Source organism: Otolemur garnettii, unplaced genomic scaffold (genome assembly GCF_000181295.1).
Source record: "Otolemur garnettii isolate 467f Iridium unplaced genomic scaffold, OtoGar3 scaffold00107, whole genome shotgun sequence".
In the NCBI taxonomy this organism is placed as follows: domain Eukaryota; kingdom Metazoa; phylum Chordata; class Mammalia; order Primates; family Galagidae; genus Otolemur; species Otolemur garnettii.
This window is the reverse complement of record NW_003852502.1, coordinates 6160505-6182236: the sequence shown is the minus strand read 5'-3', so window position 1 is coordinate 6182236 and position 21732 is coordinate 6160505. Positions and strand designations below refer to the sequence as shown.

The 21732-nt window shown below is 42.7% G+C and overlaps 1 protein-coding gene across 1 annotated transcript in view; it reads right to left on the bottom strand.

The window, feature by feature from the left end:
- Positions 1-5415: 5415 nt before the first annotated feature.
- COL12A1 (collagen type XII alpha 1 chain) overlaps positions 5416-21732 on the bottom strand; it is a 122180-nt gene continuing 105863 nt past the window's right edge. The window contains exons 58-66 of the mRNA XM_023517274.1: positions 21318-21371; positions 16881-16934; positions 15297-15368; positions 12210-12245; positions 12040-12106; positions 10743-10931; positions 9742-9810; positions 8595-8765; positions 5416-7583 (exon numbers count right to left, since the gene is read on the bottom strand). Of these exons, the coding sequence (XP_023373042.1) occupies positions 7573-7583; positions 8595-8765; positions 9742-9810; positions 10743-10931; positions 12040-12106; positions 12210-12245; positions 15297-15368; positions 16881-16934; positions 21318-21371 (723 nt within the window). The 3' untranslated portion in view covers positions 5416-7572. The remainder of the gene's footprint in view (positions 7584-8594; positions 8766-9741; positions 9811-10742; positions 10932-12039; positions 12107-12209; positions 12246-15296; positions 15369-16880; positions 16935-21317; positions 21372-21732) is intronic.

Below are 21732 nucleotides of genomic sequence, written 5' to 3'. Positions count from 1 at the left end.
ATAAATGTGGTGCCTTCCCTCGTGGACACTTGTTATCCAGCAGGGAAGGAAACCATGAATAAGAAATTATTAGTACAATAAAGGGTGTCAAACAGAAAGTAAGTGGTATGAATGGACAGTGCGGGGAATTCGAACTTTAAAAGCATCAGGGAAGGCCCCAAGGAAGTGATACTCCTTCAGCAAATCAAAGGACGAGAAGGGCTCAACCAAATGGTGATAAAGAGTGTCCCCGTAAGAGAGACAGTGAAGCCTCAGGACTAAAAAAGGGTAGAACAGGAGAAAAACAACTAGGAGATAAGTGAGGTATCGTGATGTCAAAAAATCGGAAGGGCCCAAATCCCTGAGGGCATGTGAATGAGTCTTGAAGGGCTTCTGGACTAGACATTATGAAATGAGTTTAAGAAATGCAGTGATGTGACTAGACTTGCATTCTTAACAATCATTCTGGCTGCTATGCTCTGAGAAAAGAAAACTGGGGCAGAGGGCTGGAGGAAATCAGATCACGGATTCCTACAGAATCAAGATAAGACAATGAAGCCTACAGGAAGACAATGTGGTGGGAATACAGAAAGTAAATGACTGGAAGATGTTTAGGAGATAGGATCAAAAATAATTAGTGATTGATGGGACGTGGGAGGCGGCGGATAGAGCCAAGTCATGTTAATCCCCGGGTTTCTAGGTTAAGCAATTGAAAGAATGGTTGAACCACTCACAAAGACAAAAAAAGGCTGCAGAAGGCCAATGTGGGAAGGAAGGTGTGGGATTCCACCTTGTTCATATCAAATTTTAAATGCTTAGAAAACATCCAACTGGCGATGTGCCAACACAGTTGGCTCAGCAGAAGGAACCAAGCTAGAAATATAGTCCCTGGCTTAAAGATGATGTCCAAAGCTATGGAGAGGAGAAAATCTTTTTATCCCAGCTGATCCAATGACTCACCTAAAGAATATATAATTAAAATAAGTATTTTCTTACACCTCCATCTCCTGTATACTATATGAGAATCTCTAGATGACAGATAATCTGGCTCTTTGTCTGTACTTTATAACCTGATGAGCTCTTAAAAACTCTTATCATCAGTCCTCACCCTAGTCCAATTAACAAGAATTTATGAGGATGGGATTCAGACATGTATTTTTGTCCCGTCCGCCAGGTGATTCCAAGGTATATGCAAAGTTCACTCTAGGTATATGGCTGGTAATCCATATCATTGTGAAAGCCTCCAGATGACACAGTCATCAGACAGAACTAGGCCTCACACTTTCAGCCATTCATTACCCTGGTCCTGGCTCAAAGAAGCATTTCCTGACCTCTCTACCTGAGTTAGCACACACGTGTCCCATGCATAGCACCCAGCAGTCTCTATCCTCCTGCCTATTTCATTTTCCTTCATAGCACTTATCAGCCTCCAGCTATCTGCCATGCCTATTTATTTATTGTCCATTTCCCACTCTAAAAGTGTGATCCCCATAAAGGAAGAGATGTGACCTACATTTTTTTATGTTCTCTATAGAACCACAGCACCACTCTAATAGAAATATTGAATGCAATATTATTAAATTAAATATTTATGAAATACGTGATGTAATATTTGGAAGTTAGGAATGAAAAGAGATCATTCAGAGTTGAGATTTTTTTGTTGTTGAAACAGGAGGAAGGAATGTATGCAGATGTAAGTGGTTTTGGAGCTTACTGTAGAAAGGTAAATTTCCTGTTTAGCATCTCATTTCTGCCTGAAATAACCACTTAGATGAGAAGACGCATGATCAGGATGAAGTACAAGATGAGAATTGGCAAATTTTTGAAAATAGTTGAGAATAGGGCTAGTCAAATTCCCGAGCAATGTTGACGGGGATGTTCAGGTTGGTCAACGTGGATTCAGAAACATCATAATCGGCCTCAATGGACAATTTTCTTCAAGTGTGCCCAGTGTTGGGAGGTACAGTCATGGAGATTGCGACTAGTTGGCATAATCTGGAGTTAGGTTTTAATACATACGTGTGGAAGAAGGATACATGAGTAAGGCATTTGGGCTTATGTGGGTAACAAGATGATAAATGGAACTTTTCCTTTTGACTCAGTTGGACAAGTGGCTATAAGATGAAACAACCATTATGTATCACCCACATGCTGAAGAAACCAGAAAACACCTTCCACAGGACTTCTGACAATTGGCCCAAGTGGCCCTGCCAAGCAAACTGTCACTCCACTGCCCCCAAACAGCCCAACTTTGTAAAAGACTAAACATCAGGAAGAATCCCCTGAAGCAAGTGATCCTTTTCATAGGACAGAGTTATGACTTTGACCGTCCATTACAGAAAGAGTGCTTCAAACCTCATGCAAGTGAGCCGAGTGAAGGAGGCTCTAAGAGAATCCTAGATTGAGGAATTGTCTACAAGGATGGCATGTTACTACCTCCATGGGTATCCGTCTGTGTGTGCCTGAATGGGGAAAAATAATGAGACACAGCAAAGCAGAGAGAGGAAGTGTTCATGGGGGCAGACTCCTTTCACTTGGCTTATCAAGGATGTTTGGGTCTCCTGTGGTCAAATAACAGCAAGACGTGAACCACCCTGTTGGGATCCCCACAAGTGGACTTTAGATAAGGGGAAAAGACCTTAGCAAGAAATAGCTGTGAAGAGTTCCATGGGAGCAAACACTGAGTGGGCACTGAGAGAGGTCACTTTGAAAATAAATGGACAGTGAGCAGGACCCCTACAAGCTCCCCGAAACACACCCGCAGGCATCCAGTGACAGCAGCAGCATGGGCACCTTCTGTGTAGTAAGCACTCACACCCAACAGAGGATGCTAAGTGATACGGACTAAGTGGAGAAAACCTTAACCTCATCTTCCTCAGTCCCCTTCCCCTACCTCCCTACCCGGGAGAAAGCAGAATGAAAGAGCTAATATACCATCTCCATAGTCCAAGTTCTATGTCAAATATCTGGCTTTAAGATAGAAAGGAGAACAGACACTAAACTGGATTTGAAACTACAGTTTTCGATTGGATTGGAACAAATAGGAATATTCACACTTCCTATTTTGAGATCCGTCCAAAGTATGATAGAAGATAGAAAAAGAATATTTGCAAAGCATAACTGAAGTCAGCAGCTAAAGAAAACAGAACTAGTTTTGCACTCCCTTAGCGTTAAGGCTGTTCAATAAACAATACACTACCAAGACGTGGAATCCAAGCTAGATGAGAAAGTGAAGGCAAGGAGAAGCTGATGGACAGAAAGAATGAAGAAGAGCCACATGCAGTGTCGTGATGAGGCTGAAGAACAGGCACCCACCTGTGGGCTACCCACCCAGATGAGCTGCAAGCCACAGAGAAGTGCAATGTCTACATGAGCGCTTTCCAAGTAGTGGCAGTTTGTAATGAGTTCAAGTCCAAGTCAAGATCTTGGAGAGATTGGGTATCTGAGGTTGAGTAAGAGAAAAGGTTTAGAACATAAGAAGGTCATATAACTAAGGATGTTGACTAAAATCCCCAAGATGGCAGATATTGGGGTGGAGGAAAGGACTGAGGGCCTAAAGCCTCGATTGAATGGGGTAATCACTATGTAAATAGGTTGTCGTGATGGGGAGTCCGGTATGAGCCTCCAGTGATAAAGGCTTTGTATAGGACCAGGAAGAATTATTGGTCAGGAAGCAGTGCTGAGAAGTTAGGAAGACCCAGTCCCACCTACCAAGTCTGGAAGGCTCAAACAGTGTCTTCAGAATCAAGCCCGGTGAGGAAACTGTTTACTGCAGAGGCTGAGGATTTGGGGGAGAGGGAATTCCAGATGGTCCAGTGGAAGGATTGCTAAGAGACGAGGAATAGAGGGATAGGGGATTGGCAGACAGCGTCAACATGGGCAGTGACGTCAGCATGTCACTTGAGGAATGCTGCGTGGGGGACATGACATCATCAGGCTACCATTTTAGATAAATTACTCAGGCAGCTGTGTGGAAGATTTTTTTTTTCAGGGGGTTCAAGAATCCAGGAAGGGAGACCATTTAAGACACTATTAATTATGGTCATGACAAGGAATCTCAAGTGTCTGACATTGAGTAATCACAAAAGATGATTAAGACATACATAGGCTAGACTTAACTGACTGGATGTGAGACATGAAAGAAAGGTTTACAATGACTCTCAAATTTCTAGCCTGAGTAACTTGGGGTCGATGGGAACAGTGGAGAAAAATCATATTCGCAGAGAGATATGTTCAGATCTGGACATCATGTCGAAGACTAAAGCCTGGAGCTGACCACCACGAGTCATTTCCTTTCTTATTTACTTAGTCCTAGAGTAGCTGATTGTAGAGGGTCATACAGCCACTGGACTAAAGATGGCATTTCCAAATTCTTTTATGGCTAGATGTAGCCCTATGACTAAGGTCTAGGTATACAGTATAAATTATGTCCCCAACTTCCAGGAAGTATCCTTAAAAAGAGGGATTTTTTTTCTCCTTCCAGCTGAGGAATTCAGACATAAAAGAGTATCAGAAACCCAAATGCATCAGAAAGTACTCAAGCTAAATTAGAACTCTAATTAGAGTTTCTAACTCTAATTAGAAAGCTCCTGCTGAGAGAGTAAGTGGGGTAAGGAGCGGGAGCGACCTGGTGATAAACCAAAAGACCCAGAGACTTAGTCTTGTTCAGATGCTAATTAGAGCAGTCTTTTCTTCTTACATAAAGCAGAAGAGTTGACCTGGGACATGGCAGTGGTCTCAGTGGTCTCTTCCAGCTTTAACAATGTCCATGTTGGAAATCACGAGTCAAAGCCACAGGTTTAGCAATTTGCTAGAAGCTTCCTAAATGCAGTATAGTCGTGTATCGTCTATTCCTTTTGATCTTGATCTCCAAAAAGTATCCAGATTCTTATTAATTTAGATGTTCTGCTCTACAGAAAACTTTCTATCACCACCCTCTCTTCCATTCACGTCCATTGTTTTCAAATCAACATTTACATCGTTTCCTTTGATATTTAGAATGGTTTTATTGCATTTGTAAGTGCAGATGGAAGGTATCACTAAAAATTTCCATTAAGGAATTTTCCTTTTTACAATTAAACACACTGTCGGGTGAAGCATGGTATAGGAGAGTGACTAAATGCATACGAAATTATGTGGGCTGTTAAGAGATTATTTGGTTGTTTGGGGTCTCCTAGGATACCTAGCTGTTTTTCCACCAACCCACACATCCTCTATATTCCTAATAAAGCCTTTGGAATCTGCTGGGCTTTTTAAGGCTCTCACCAGGCTCTTTCTATGACTTCACCATATCATTAAAAATCTAAAGTTATTTAGCATAATTTAACAGTATTAGCAAGATTTGTAACTGTATCCAAGGATATGAACTTGTTTGTTGTAACAACCACCTAAGCAGTCCAAAAGGCCCTTCAAAGAAAAAAAAAACATACAATGTTGAATTTTCAGTAGTTTTATTGAAAAATGCCTCTTTTGTTTCAGAAATAAATAATATAAGGCAGTGAAATTCACAATCTGCAGTTAAAATATAAAAGCAGCAATTCTATATTCATAGTCTTGCAAACATTTTCCAACTGCTTTTGATAACTAAGAAACATTATGTTCTGGAAAAAAGTTCATACTAAATATACAACACAAACATGCACTTCCATCTCTACAGAATTATCTGCAATTTGGCTTAAATGTTAGTGTGTCTACAAGGAGGTTTAAGGCAACTGTATCCAGTCAGTCGATGCACTAACTTCAGCTACGTGGCTTCAGGTTGTGGTTGTCAAAGATGTATAAGAACATTCTATGCCCTAATGTATAACAGAGATAGAGGAGTAAGATAAATAATCGCGATGGAGTTGATGGTTCCCTCCATTTCGGTGTCAGGCGGGGAATGACTTGAATCGTGCTGTAGTTGAATTGCAAATAAGTATAAGAAAAGATAAACTGCCCTCTCAAAATATACAGTAGCTCTGGGTTCCAGGCCTTACTGCCTACGAGTTTCACTGAGGCCGCCCCGTGTGCTAACTAAAGGCCCGCGGCTTGTTCTCTCCCTGCAGGTTTGGAGCACAATGTATTCTGCAAGCATTTCAAGGGCAAAGGCCAAAACGTCTACACGCTGCATGCTGCGAGCTAGGCTTCCTGCGGAAACAGGGGGCACCCTCGGCTGACGCTGCCCAGAAGCAGCAACGTCTGGAAACACGGGCACTGCTCTGTCTGACCCGCCCGGAGCGTCCCCGCACCTCCCTCCGTGGCGCGCGCGGGTCTCAGGGTCGCCGCCCGGGGCCGCGGGGCAGGGCGCGCCGCCAGCGCGCGGGGGCAGGTGGCTCGTCGGCGGGCTCGTCGGCGCCGTAGTCCTCGTAGTCCGCGCTCCGCTCGGGCTCCACCGGCACGATGAAGGGCTCGCGCTCGGGCAGGTAGGCCCCGCCCTCGGGCACGTAGGGCTCTGTCCGAGTCAACATTACAGTTATGGCAGGATTGGGAAGGCACACACACAGCAAAAGCTAAGTCGCCACCCGAGGTGGTGGCGCTCCAGGCCTGATCTAACTCTAAACACACACGTTACAACGTCCTGACTACTTCTGTTTGCAGAGAGAATTTGGTGAAAATCAAATAAGGAAATGGCACTTTCTTAGAAAAACAAAAAAACCTTTCAAAGATCCAGCAGTAGATACAATCATTGCACAAATTCCTGGGAAGGGTCAGAGCCTGGGCCAAGGAGCTGTAAACGCAGGACCTAGGTAGGATTTTCACAAATCCCCAAGTAACTGTTCACGACTTCAAACTCCTCAATTCAAAGAGCAACTTGCAAAGCTGAGGAGGTGAAGGGAAGTTTTATTGGCTCCTAGAAACTGAATTCTGGAGGTGAAAGCAACTGTCACCAGGTCATATACAGTACGTGGCATTTCCCGTGGCAGCCCCTCGCCCAGACGGTTACAGCTGGGGAGCGAGGAGCACCAATGACTACAGCGAACAGGAGGAGAGGGTGATTTTAAACTTTGGTCTGTAGTTACAAAACCCGAATGAGTACATGTACAAAATAAGGATAACGAAAACACACGTGCCCTGAATCAGACGAATCGCTTACAAGCAAGAGATGAGAAGATTCCATTCGGGGTTATTCCAGCATAGAGCAAGCAGCAGGCTTGGATGCACAAGCTTGTTGTAGAATTGTTAAGTAATTTTAGTGGACAGGATTCACATACAAATCATTTACAAGCCACAATTAGTTTATTATTTACATAAGACATTTCTCTTTAACCAGATGAAAACGGCATAACCTCCGCTGGTTAGTAGTTTTATTATGCACCTCTTTTCACAACTGAGGCTCCCCATGGCTTTGTATTTGAACTTTTTAAAAAAAAATATTTTTCTACGTTATTACTGAAATGCATCAGGCTTAAACACTGACACCACTGCTTTTTTTTTTTTCATTCAAGTTAGTATAGAGTCTCCACCCTCCTCTGTGATGTCCACCCGGGTCGTTAACCACATCTGTGGGAGATTTCCATACAGACTCATTTTCTAATAAGCACGTGCGCAAACATCTCAGAAACAGGATTTTCATGTATTCAAACTGTAAGCAGCACTGGAGACTTAGAAAATGTGTTAGCCGGAACCTGAAACAGGTCAAAGATGATAGTTTTTAAAAGTTGAATTACTATGTAAAATATATATATATACATCCATCTACGTACGTAATGGTTAAAGTATCCATACATATATATCCATATATTTTCAGTTATTCACACATGACAGTGGCAATTTAAATTTGTTTTATTAAGAATCAAATTGTAATTTTGTGAATGGGTTGCATGAGCAACATATATGAAGATTTGTTACTACTTGGGTCATTATGTAATTATGCACATAAATATATAGATATATACATACTCAGATATCAACTACTCATGCACTATTTGCAAGTAGCAAACCATATCAAACAGCAGTATCATTTTAAAAACTTGCAAGATGCTGGAGGGTGCGCTAATGAGATGGGCACCGTGGGCTACACACAGCAGCTCTTACTCCCAGATCAGCATCCCCCCAGTCCTCACATTCCACAGAATCAGGCATAGGAGACATCTGCCCTCTGTAATTGTCAAACACTGGGATTTCATTAATAATGCTTTTTTTAAAATGACTAAGGCTCTGATTTCTGTAAATGTTAATTCCACAGCCTCTGTGGGACAGCTGATTATGTTCATCTGTCTGTACCAAGTTATCAAACAGCTCACCTGCCAATGGCATTCCCGGAATAAGGGTTATATGTGCTCTTGGCACTCTCTATAATACAATTGTATTCAACAAATCCCTGTTCTTATCCTTTTGGTTGAAAAAGGAAAGAAAAGTCAATTGGCAGCATTTTCTGAAACCTCAAGAGAAACAAGGAAAGTCTTAAGATTTGGAAAGGCAGAAATATGGACTAAAGGGAAAGTAATTAACAGTGAAATAATGCTTTCTACTTTGGGAGAGAATAATATTATTACATAATTGAAACAGAACTGAAAAAGTTGATATCTTCAAGAAATCCTCAAATCCAAATCCTTCCTTCAATCCTAGGGAACTTCATTTCTACAAAAGTTCTTTACTTCAGGGGAACTTGGGTGCCTACAATGGCAACAGCATACCTGGATAGCCTTGCCCGTTGTATGGGATGCTGGCACACTGGGACGAATCGCAGTACCCAGGAGGACCTGGGGGTCCTCGGATACCTGAGTTTCCAGGACGACCAGGGGGGCCAGGAGGACCTCTCGAACCTGTGGACCCTGGCGGACCAGATCTGGATTCTCCTTGTGGACCTAGTGTGGAGGTAAGACAATAAATTTCCCCTCTTCCTGAATATACCTCCTGAGGCAGTAAAACCTCCACAGCCTCAAGACTAGACTGTTCACTGGTACATAGTAAGAAAATATTTCCTCAAAAAACACCCAAAGGTGTGATGGGACTTTCTTGCCAATGAGTCATCAAAGTTAATGGCAGACATCCACTATTTTAAATAGTTTTGTTCAAGGAAAACTTGGCAAGAATTAAGCCAATTTTAAGAGGTAAGTGGAGTACTCTGGTTGGCTTGCACTCTCACCGAGATAAAAGCCTCTGATGGAGGAGGGTCCTTTAGGCAGCCACACTGGGCCACTGTGAAAACTCAGCAGTCAGTATCTGCTTCTGGACAAGTGACACTTAGGTGTGGTTAACATAAATGTAAAGATTTAGTCACTGAGCTGACTTTGGTTACAAGTCTCTCACAGACCTTAGATGAACAGAAGAAAATTCATTTACAACTTAGTACATTAAATGCACAGAACAACTCCACCATTATTATTTCTTTCCAAAACATTAGGAAAGAAGCAATGAATGAAATTTTGTAATATGTCAGGGCTCTAAATGAGAATATATTTTCCCAGTCTAATAGTTCATTAGTGAAGACTTTACCAGCACAGGAAATATAACCATCCTAAAAGGGTGGGAGGCCAAACAGAACAAATAAGATTTCTCTCGGTGGGGTGTAGGGTGGGGAGGTGGCGGGGAGCAACCCTTGTGAACTAAAATTCAGTCCTTCATATATTAAAGTTATAGTTACTATCGGATAGAACACCCTCATTTTTTTAACTCAAGGCACATTAAAATAAAGTCATATAAGTTGAACTTCTTGCTAAAATACATACCATGGTTGTACGCATGCTCAAGGCTAACAGGATGCACTTGCGAATCTCATGGGGACTGTATGCCCTCTGGGTATTAATGCCCTTTGCCTATTTGATGCACTAGTGAACCTACCTGGGGGACCAGGCAGCCCTCGAGGTCCTGGGGATCCAATACCCCTTTCACCTTTCTCTCCTGGCAAACCTAGAGAAGGACAAGGAGAGGAAGCACAGGGGAAAAATTAGCTGGAAACGTGTAGTTTTCATCTTATCTGACAATACTTAATATTAAGTAGTTCATTGCCTTAGTGAAAGCAGAGACTAATTTTTCACAGAAGTTCACTCTTCCAGCCAAATTCTTTCTAGACATTTGTGTAATTCCAGATTCATGGCCAAGAAACAAATCTGGCTACAAGTCCCGGGAAAAAAAATTATTTGAAGGGAAAAAAAGTTTAATATATTTTTAAATAGTAATTAAGAACAGAAATCTTGAGTAAATAATTATGAATTGCTAAAAAACATCTTAAAAGACATTTTCCCTTCCTTGGCCCTAATATTACAGCATCTAAACCATCAAAATCATATAAGTAGCTTAAGTTTTCTCTGGAATATTAACTACTCCTTTGACAAAAGTGGGTACTTAGTTTCCCAAAACACCTGGAATCAGATAATCCTATTTTTCTTCTTTTCTTTCAATTGCAGTTATCTACTATGAAACCAAGTAAATAATAATGATAATATAAACCAGACAAGTCCAGCACCAGACCCTGAATAAAGGAACCAAAGAGAATTTGCATCTAAAACTACTGGCCACAGTCACAGCAATTAATAAGATTTGGGTGCTGATTTAGTTTGTCAAGATAGATTTTCCAATTAATAACAACAACAATAAGCAAACAGCATTATGTTTACCAAGACCACGTGACAAAAGCACTGTGATTCTAAGAAATCACGTGGCCTCTCCAGGTTTCCTAGAGACGGAAACCCATTCACAGACAAATGGCTCTTCTGAGACTGTCCAAACAGGACTAGTGAAAGCTGTTTGCCACACTCCGTCTCCCACGTGTTTTCCACCTGACCCGGCCGGTATATCTGCAGATCCCTTCTTATCCTGGTACAGCAACCAGAAGTGCCCACCTCGTTCTCCAGGCGGTCCCTGCATGCCTGGTGTGCCGGGGAAGCCCGGGCGCCCCCCAGGTCCTGGCTCTCCTCTGGCTCCTGCACTGCCAGGCGGGCCTGGGGGTCCGGGGGGCCCTGGCTGGTTCCGACTGGAGTGGTAATCATTTGGAATCTGATTGAGCATCTGATTGAATCTGTTCATTTGACCTACAAATAGAAATATGACTTGTTAGGAAGACCTCCAGCAAGGGCGGGACAAGGGTGTCTAGTGCTGTCAGAATGTCTAGTGAAGCCCATTTCCATCCCTCCCCTCTCCAGGAAACATTCTAATTAGAATGTTTAGAATTAGAACCCTAAAAATAAAAAGAAGACACTCCAGTCATCCAGTGCAAAAAGGGTTCCCAACAAACAGTCATTTCCACACAATGCTGACCCATAAGCCACAACCATTATATGAGTATAAAGAAGTTATTAAACTTTAATGTGGCTTTGAAATAGTCCCTAGGTTTTTCCAGATGATGTCACTCAAAAAATAGCCTTTTTAAATTAAGAAATTATACCATGTTTGTGTGCGCCTAAGGCTATGATAATCAGGTTTTAGGGAAAACTGGAATTCCCTGTGAGATACATTGAAAAATACAGATTTCTAGGCCTTATCTCCAAAGATAATGATTCATTAGGCTTACGGGATGGCCCGGGAATTCTGAAACAAGCAAGTGGTTGTAGGGTGAGTAGGTGTTCCTGGGGGCCATACTTTGAAAAACACTGATTAAGGGGGAGCCCTCAGTTTAAGGCCCATTCTCAGGCTGCAGGCACTGAGCTTTATTATTTAATAGGCTGCTTGAATAAAAATAAAAAGTCTGTGAAAAATAGGAAATTGATTGTCTACAATTAAATTAATCTTGGTGGCCTCCTTCCTGAAGGTCATAGTATAATTTAAAGGTCACAACTTAGAGGATCCGGTGCCTTGGGATGTAAGAAGTTTGCTGCTTCCAGAAATACTCTGATGAAACTCATATCGGGGTTTTTAATATAGAAACTGGAAAGTCCTTTGAAAATACTATTATTTTCCTATCAGACTAAATATAAAGATAACAGATGATTATTTCACTTTGAGCTCTTACTTTACCTAGTGACAATCTTTGAAATATCATTAGGTTTTTCTAATCGGAAACAAAACTGACAATATATGAAAACAAGAGGTCTTTAAAAGTGAAACAGAAACATATCTCTTAGGAACTTCGTGATTTGAACTCCACATTTTACTGCAAGTAATTTTAAAAACACCCGTACAATAAAAAGGGAGACATGTTACCGCTTATTAACTGTTCACAGACTTGTCTTGCAACTGCTCGCATCATGTTCTGGGAAGCAATGTCTCCCTTGTTAGGGAAATAAGGCGAGTCATTAAAATGTTATTTCCATAGTTGTAGAATTTAAGGTTTAACACACAAAATAAAAGGTCAGATTTTTAAAAATACATACCCTGTCACCTTTCTCTCCTTTCAATCCAGATGGACCCTGAAATATAGGAGATTCATGGATTAGAAACTAACAGATACGGTCCAAATGATGTGTGAATGGACATGAGGAAGGAGAACAAGGTCTGCATATCAACATATGACACAAATCGACATAGAACATTTAGATCCAGGTTACAGCTTGCTTCTTGGTAAAATGAAATCTGAGCACTTTCTCTCTGTCTGTCCCTCAGAGAAGTACATGTCCTCCAAAACAATGGAGAAGTGTGAATTTTGTGGTCACAAGTATAAAAGTGATGTGCCACGTGCTCCTCACAATGCCAGGCATCATAGTAGCTTGGAACTAAAGCACCTGTGAAGATCGCCCCTGCGCCCTCACACTCTGCTTCCCATCATGGTGGCTGGTTACTCAGCTGGTTATCGTGGACCATCCAGGCGTTAATCCTTGTTCAGTCTAAGGACCAGTGGGCTTTTTCAACTCCTTCTTCCAGTGGGTCTTTGCACATTGGGCAGAAAAGGAACAGGGTATCTCCCTTAAGAAATAACTCAACCCAAATGGTCCCACATCCAAACACAATCACAGAATATTTGTCCTTATTCTGTCACAGGCCTCCTACTAAACATGAAAGGTCTCAGCACAAGTTCCCCTGAGAGTGCTGCAAGTTTTTGTCTTTCAGTAAGAGATTTTCAGGCTGCAAACTGCTGTCACAGAAGGAACTTTCAAACCGTTGACCAATCTGACGTTTAGATAATATCCCACACCAAACCACGGCTTACCATCCCCATGGAAACACCTTGGTCCAAACCAAGACTCTTGCCTGAACTAATCCCGGGCACTCCCAAGTGGTCTTGCAGCTTCCATTTTATGAAAAACTTCCAGCTTTCATTCTCTAGAATGATTTTTGTTTTTAAGGAAAAGTAGATCATGTCTCTCCTTTGGCTCTAAGAGCTTCTCATCACACTTAGAATAAAATCAGAATTCCTTCTGAAATGGTCCACGTGCTCATCTCCGCCCAGCCACCTGGCCTCACCCTCTTCCCTTTCCTCCCTTTGGAGGGTACTCCAGCTTCGTGGATGTCCCCCTCACACAGTAGACTCATCCCTCGGCCAGGGCCTGGGTTCACACTGTCCCCTCTCCCTGGAGTCCTCTTCCCACAGATCAAACAGCATGATCCCTCACTTCATCCCAGTGTCACCTCCTCAGAGACAGCTCCTGGCTGCTGTATCTAGAGTAGATGGCTTCCCAGCGGCAGCCCCTCTCTAACCCCTGACTCTGCTTCATGTTGCTTCACACCACGCGCCGTCTCTGGGAACCTCATTATTTACTTACATGGTTTTCATCTACATCTCTCTCTAGAACCTTTACAAAGGCAAGGACTTTGTCTGGTTTACTGTGGTCCCTCTGGCCCTAGAACACTGGCTAGCTGCTAGCATATTGTATGCACTAAATGTGCATTGATTAAATTAATAAAATATTTCCCCAAGGGGCTCCTGGAAACATCCACTGTAGCACATCAGGTATCACAAGTCAGTGAGAAGATATCAGCCGGTTATAACAGCTAGTGACGTAAGATTTAAACACACACACCCATCTGCTATTTTTGACTTTTGAAACCAGAGGAAGATAAGATAAAATAGTGAAGAAAAGGAGAGGAAATTTGCCATCTTAGAAGGAAGATGAGCAGGAAAAAGGGAAGAATTGAGGTCCGTTTACATATTTGAGAATGCAAGAGCATACATCCCTCAAATACAAATGTGTGCCAGATTATCAGAAGAATAACTAGAGTTTGTCTATCCCTTTAACAAAAGTATTCGATTTTTGTGGAAACACTACTATTATTGAGTTTGGAGCATTTTGAAAATGTGGGGGGTTTTTTACACATTTACTGCTATTTTAAGATTGTTCCAATATATTGTGAGATTGTCTGTTGTGCATGGCTTGTAGAGATCATCCTTCTTGCCAACATTTAGGGATGATATTTCATGTAAAAGCAGTGGACATTTCATTCAGGCCTCTAGCTGCAGCCATCAGTTATATCAGTAATATTCTTACATATGCTGTTGAGGTCATAGTAAAATGAAATAGAACTCTGAATAAGTAGAAAAATCTCCTGTACTTTTTACTGCTTTTGCAAAGTTTCTGCCATGACCATTAAGGAAAATAAAGTTATAAAAGACACACATTAGGGTGCACACAGATTATAAAGCTTGTCAGGACCCCTTCCAGTGTTCTGGTGCTTGCTTAATTTTATGTAATCATAGAAGGCAGGCCATGTCTCATAAATAATCCACACTGTCTGTCTAACATTTTGCTAAACTTGGGTTTATGTAACTTAAACAATACTTATTTAAGAAAAGAGAAGGTCTGTCCAGAGAACAGCCCTGAAAAATTCTTGTCTCTGCTAATTGTCAGATTTAATTATCTTTAAGATAAATTTTTAGACTTCAGAATGCAATTTAGACCCCCCAAAAAATGCTTAAAATAAATGTACACTTCCTAAATACAAATAAGGACAAGCTTGACAAGAATATGAAGGCCAACAGTCATTACAAATACTTGTGGAGAGTTCAGACACTTCAAATTCAGTTTTGGAGATACTAATTCTGTGACGAATGCTCTGGCATCCTCAATTAAAGAAAAAGGAACCACTGGCACAGCTGGGTAGTGCTCCCAACACAGCTGCATAAGCTCCCAAAGGGTTAACATTTGCAAAATACGGATGGAGGCTCCAGGCACCATCATCATGGATTTTTCCATCTTCAGCAGCATACCATCTCTAAATAAAAAGAATCATTTTGCTGACCCAGCTCTGAGTGTTTATACAGTGCAGAAATATGTGTCTTGGCTCACAATCCCATTCTCCTTATAAAGAAACCCAATGACCACAGTTTTCATCCCAGAATATTATAATAACCCAGGGAGAAAAACTTTATAACTGGTACTAAGTCAAATCCATGGGTTTAGCACAGTGTTAGCCGATGCTTCAAACACGTTGGAGCAGAGATAACTTAAATACCGCACAGCTTTGCGGCTCTCAAGATTCACGTCCACAGTGACAGGACTGCACAGACATGCAAGCTGTCCGCTCACCGGCCTGCCGTGCTCCCCGGGCTTCCCTGGTTTCCCGCTCGGTCCCGTGACTCCTGGAGAGCCTGGGCTTCCCTGTAACACACAAGAGACAAAGGGAATGTTACGAGGACAAAAGGAAAATCCCATCTAAAGTAAACTAACAAAGTGCTGCCTGTTTCAAAAGCTTTTAAAAGAAACAGCATATAATCACACATTAAGGAAGAATAAAACCCAATTTTAAGATGACATAAAGAAAAAAACCTTGATAATTCCAATTCAGTCTTAACAGACTGGAGAGTTCTAAAATGTATTTTGAGACCATTTGAAAATACACGCATATCTATCTATCTATCTATCTATAATCAATTTTACAATGTATAGACTGTGACCTTAGTAAATGGGTTACAAAGGGGGCCTGCAGAGAGCAATTCCTATTTTTTAGTTTATTTCTGTTACAAAACCAGAAAACACCTCAAAAGATAGAGTTTGAAAACTTCAGCTGGGGAAGAATTAAGAAGGTGGCCGCTTTTATGCTAAGCTGGACCCCACGGTGCAGAGTCCTCCCTTGTGGGCGAGGAACTGTATCCAGTTGGAAAGTCATTATTTCTTGGGTCACATTCTTCACGCTTTCATTCTCTTCTATCAGATCAGCACCTTCACCCCAGCAGAAAATTAAGAATTTCTTCCTGGTGCTTTTAACACAGCGTCCAGATATTTCCTCCATATACTTAACATAACATTTATAATATCTAGTAGCCAATATACCATGTTCTGAAGCAGCAGTTCTCAACCTGTGGGTCACGGCCCACAGGAATTGTATTAAAGGGTTGAGGCATTAGGAAGGTTGAGAGCCACTGTTCTAAAGCCTAAAAAATTCCTTAAGAGAGACTCATCAGATTTCATAAAAACAATTTTGTACTTTAGCAGTTACATAAATTTTAAACTCATAGTAAATACTTAAAATGAAAGTTTACTATGAATTTGCCCCCCATCTAAGAACACATGTATTAAATATAACAAAATTATCTTAACATTGGACTTGAGGTTTCATATCCTCCATACTGACATGGAGAACATCCTTCACCTCAAAGAATTGAATCATGATCTCATGTGGATGTGTCTCACGCCCACGCAACCTTCAAAATCATTCCCTTCGGTATATTTTCCAAAGATCTCAATTAGAAGACCCTTGTGGATAAAACTTACTTGCTTAGAACTGATGGTTACACAATAAGAAATGCTCTGTAATTCAAATATATTAGGCCACCAATATTTAAAGTTCTAGAACAGAAGTAACCAGTGAGGGTAGAAAACCAAGCAGTTCATGTGGAGATGACAGAACAGAGGCTTGACCAGCTAGTGGCCACGTTAGGGATTTTTCTCTTTTTTTCAAATACAACTTGAGTAAGCAAGAAGCCTCTGCATTTTAACACATTGGCTTTCTTTACACATTTTAATTTCGGAAAATAAAAACAGCTCCCTGGCTGACATACTCCACAGCATAGATGGAATGTGTTTCAAAGGCCAGTTATCTCGCCCTTCTCTAGACAAATGGGAATAGAGGGTGGGGGGAGGGAACCCCAATGTAGCCCATTTGGTTCTTACCGGTGGCCCAGGTGGGCCCCTGGGTCCCATTGCACCGTCTTTTCCAGTGAAGCCCTGTTGGAGAAGTGAAAGTAATTACAGATTAGGGAGGTGACAAGCAAGGAAAAGGAAAGATGGTACAGGGGTTGCCAAGGGTGAAGAGAAAGGTTCAGTACATGCGCTGTTTGGCGGGCAAACATACAGGGAAAATCCTTGCAATGTAACTGATCCCTTTTACTGACTAATTAATTGCTATGCTGACTTGTTTGTACAGGTACAAATAAAACCAGTTTAAGAGACAAACCAATCTTCTACCAAGAAAGCGCATTTCTTTCACGATGGTTCTACCCATGTTGAGAGTATGGAGAAGTTTAGAGAGAGACGGGCCCTTCCACAGAAAGCCAATGTCCACACACTGGCCCAGGAAGGATCAGAGTGGGACTATGTCACTGAGAAAAGCAAGTGCATCATAAAAGATGACTCCAGGGTGGCAGAGTCTGCTCAACGCTGGAATGACACTCTCCACCTGCGTTCACTATGTCCTGCGGGGCGTCTGCCCACAATGTCATTCTCTTCTGTCGTATCAGCGCCCTTCACCCTACCAAAACCACAAGAATTTTCCCTCTTGCTCTTAACAATTTCCAGACATTTTAGCCATATATTTAGGAGAATATTTACAATGCCTAACAGCCAATACATCAAGTTATAAATCCCAAAATTCCCTTAAGACAGAATCATCCAGTTTCATAAAAACAGTCTTTTACTCCAACAATTATACAACTTTTCAGCTCGTAGTAAATACTTACAATGAAAGTTGTCACTACACATTTAAAGCCCCTTCTATCTAAGAACATACATACTAAACACAGATAATAGAATTATTTTAACACCTTCTCTTGAGGCCTCACATCCTCCCATACAGACATGTCTGTATGGAGAATGCCGACCGCCTGAGTAGAAAGCTCCGAGATTTCGTGAGCAACTGTGGGACAGCTGGGGCAGGACTAGTCACATCTCCACTCCTGGTGAATTTCTCTCCTCCTCCCCCCAAAGAGGCAAAGGTCACTTCTCTCTACTCAAAAGACAGGAAACCCTCAATCCAAATAGTAAGTAGTTAATTTTTAAGTAGCCATCTCTCCTCATCTCACACAAAGGCCTAGTTTCCAGCTGGGCGGGAGAATAGCTGGGCGGGAGAACAGCTGGGCAGGAGAACAGCTGGCTCACAGGCGTCCTCTGTAGCTTGTGCCTTGCATCTCTGTGGGGGCTCCAGCCCTTGGGTGCTCTCTCTCCACCCCTAGTCTCTCTCTCCCTCCTTCTCTTTTCCTCCCTCCCCCCATCCCTCTTTCTTTCTCTCTCCCCTCCACTCTCTCTTTCTCTCTCTCCCTCCCTCCCTCCTTCTCTTTTCCTCCCTCCCCCACTCTCTCTCTCCCTCCCTCCATCCTTCTTTCTCTCTCTCTCTCCCCTTTCTCTCTCCCCCACCCTCTCTCCCTCACTCTCTCTCATTCTCTCTCTCTTCCCCACTCTCTCTCTCCCCCACTCACTTTCTTTCCCTCCGTCTCTCATGGTCTCTCTCTCTCCCCTCCACTCTCTCTTTCCCTCTCTCTCCCTCCCTCCATCCTTCTTTCTCTCTCTCTCACCCCCCTCCCCAACCCTCTCTCCCCCCACTCTCTCTCATTCTCTCTCTCTCTCTCTCTTCCCCACTCTCTCTCTCTCCCACTCACTTTCTCTCCCTCTTTCCATCCTTCTCTCTCTCTCTCTCTCTCTCTCTCTCTCCCTCCCCCCCCCACTCTGTCTCAGTCTCTCTTATGCCAAATGACCACTGCCTGGAATGATTTATCCTGCTACCCAGTCAGCACTTATTCCCACCAGCAGATCTCTAAAACCAGACAAGGATTTCTGAGTCAGGTCACATTGTATGGTTGTTGCGTTCTTATGTCAGGGAAGATATTGTCTCATTTTCTGCAGAGAATAAGAGTGATCAATTTCATCTATATACTTGGGTTCTAACAAAAACCAGGATCATTTGGATCCCTTCCGTCCCTTCCTACATGACGTATGCACACTCCTTAGCCCACTGATTTTATAGTAGAAGTTTAAATTAAATCTTTAAAATTTGTTAGAAATATTCCACCACCACCCCCAAACAGAAAACAAATCTTTTTCAGAAAGTTATAGGGAAAATATTTCAGATTATTTTCTAAAAGATCTAGACCCGATTAACAAAATCCAGATCCCAGATCCATCTGGTAGCACACCAACCCTCTGAGAGCCCTTAGGAAGCACAGATGCCCCGGTAGGATTGTTTGGACGATTTGAATGGCATTTCTTCCATCTAAATTTCTCCAACTACTATATAAGATACTCTTTCTCATTTCATTTTGGATAAGTATCATATTTATAAATAATTCTCCTTGAATCAGCCTAAAAACTTCCTGATCCATGATTTTCTTTTAGGAAAAAACTTATATCTAAGTTGGAAAAGGACGACTTTATTCTGATATCCTTAGAGGGGCAGCTTGTCACAATATTCACTTTTTTCTGCAAAGCTGCAGCAATTTCTACCCTTTCCCCCCATGTGAGGGAGGCTGAGAAGACTGACGGCCACATTCATAGGTGTACACTTATTAGATGCCTGGACATGTCGTTCTTTTGTTGCCTTCGGATAGTCCCCAAAGCTGAGCCCCATTCTGCAAATCCTCTGTGCCGAGAACCCCCACATCCCGTCCCCACCACGGGACCCTGATAACAAGGCTCCCTTCTTCCTCACGGCAGCTCCTGGCCCTGCTCTCCTGTGCTCTCCTCACCTCCACCACTGAATTGGAGTTTCTGTTTTGGTTCCAGCTCCCCCATACCCAGAGTCTCTAACTTTCCAAAATCGCTTCTTTCCCACCAGCTGCACAGCGCCCTGTCAGCTTCAGGGGCAGTTTACTGGGCAGTAGGTCAGTGCCCAAAGCTGCGAAGGGAAGAGGAGAATGATTTCTTGAAAAGTTTCCTCGCCCTTGTCCCAGGAGACCTAGATGGGCTCGCCACAAAGTTGGACTCAGATGAGAGTTTGAGAACGGAAAAGCACAGTCCCTCCCTGTCCAAGGATGAATAACGGTGGCGACAGCTGCCTGACCCCCCATTTAGGAAGAATGTTGATGGGCAGTGCACACACTGGCCGTGTCCCACCTGGCGCCCACACTGGGCCGGACGCGGTGGACACAGCGAGGCTGCCCAGGAGCGGCAGCGAGCAAGTCAGCCTGTCAGCACCTCTCAGTTGCAATACTTGGGGTTTGATTTCTATTCAACAAAGGCTGACTCATCACCTTGAACTCTCACTGCTGTCCTTTATTTTAAAATAACAATTCAAAAAAAAAAAAAAAAAAACTAAAGCACCAGCCTCAAAATAGTCAGAAGAAGTAGAGATCAGTACCACCTCCACAGCCGGAATCCCTGGAGGCAGAGCTTCCTCCCTGAGCCCGTCTCTCTCCCTCAAACTCACAGGAGGCATGAGAGCAAATCAAGTTCACTGGCACGTCCTCCACCATTCTGTATTATCTGGGCGAGTCTTTGCCCCATCCGAATGCCCTGCCTCTCTGCCCCACGGGGTCCTGGAGGTATTGAGGTTAACAACTCAGCGTTTGGTGATGGCTGTTCCAGCCCTGCTCCCACTCGCCCAGGTTTTCACCAGATTGGTGAGTTAGAATACAGATGACTTTCAGACTAGTTGCAGAATGATAAGATGCTGAAAGTCATCAGTTCCCTTATTTTGAGCAACTCTAAAATCTCTGGGTTGTTTTTACGAAAGCATCCAGAGTCTTCCTTGGAACCAAGTGTTTCATAACATTGATGAGCATGGCACAGAGGTCGTGGTCACCACGTGCTCACACATTCATACTAGGACAGTGGGGTTTCCCACGCTGCTTTTATCCTGAGTCAAGAGCAAACCTGAAAGCTGCCACAACAGGCAAAGTCCTTATGAAGCACTGCACAGATGAGTCGCTGGCTAGCCCATTGTCAAGGCCTAGAAGTGGTGTGGGCCATAAAGGTACAGAGAGGAAGTCCTGACCCGGGACTGAAGCTGAAAGGTCTATGAAAGTCAAGGGTACTCACATAGTTACATGAAAACTGTCTCATCACGTTTGTAATGTTAGGGTTTAAAACAATGTGCTAAGATTCTTAAATCTCTTTTTAATCAGCTAAAACTCCTTTTCTGTACTTCTTTTTCTGAATATGACAAAATGAAAGACTTTCCTACAATTAAAATTTCAGCAACTCCCCAAGTTTCCCACCATTTTGTTTCGGAGACCTTGAGATGGATATGGTGTTGGATGGGCCACTGACGTTAGCCGTGCGGACTTCCACAAGAAATGTGGAGTCCACAGCTCCAGCCATGCAAATTGGATCATAGAGAGTTTCTGAATTAATAGCCAACACCATTCCCTACGTCTTTACAACCTGCCCAAGAAAACTTACTCTATCTCCTGGAGGTCCCATTGGTCCTGGTGGGCCAGGCAATCCTGGAGAACCCTATGTAGAAGGAAGCAAACAAGTGAAACATCAGAATATATTTTCAGTGTGGGGAACAATCCTTATTATCCTGCAAAATGTCTGAAGGAAAAAAAAGTCTCAGGGACTCTGAAAAGTAACAGGGAACCAGAGCCAAACACAGGACCAGACATACAGTGCTGCTCAGTCACCAGGCAGATACCCGACAAAAAGCACCACTCAGAGATCAGACTAGGGCACCAGGCAGATACCCAACAAACAGCACCACTCAGAGATCAGACCAGGGCACCAGGCAGATACCCGACAAACAGCACCACTCAGAGATCAGACCAGGCGCCAGGCAGATACCCAATGAACAGCACCACTCAGAGATCAGACCAGG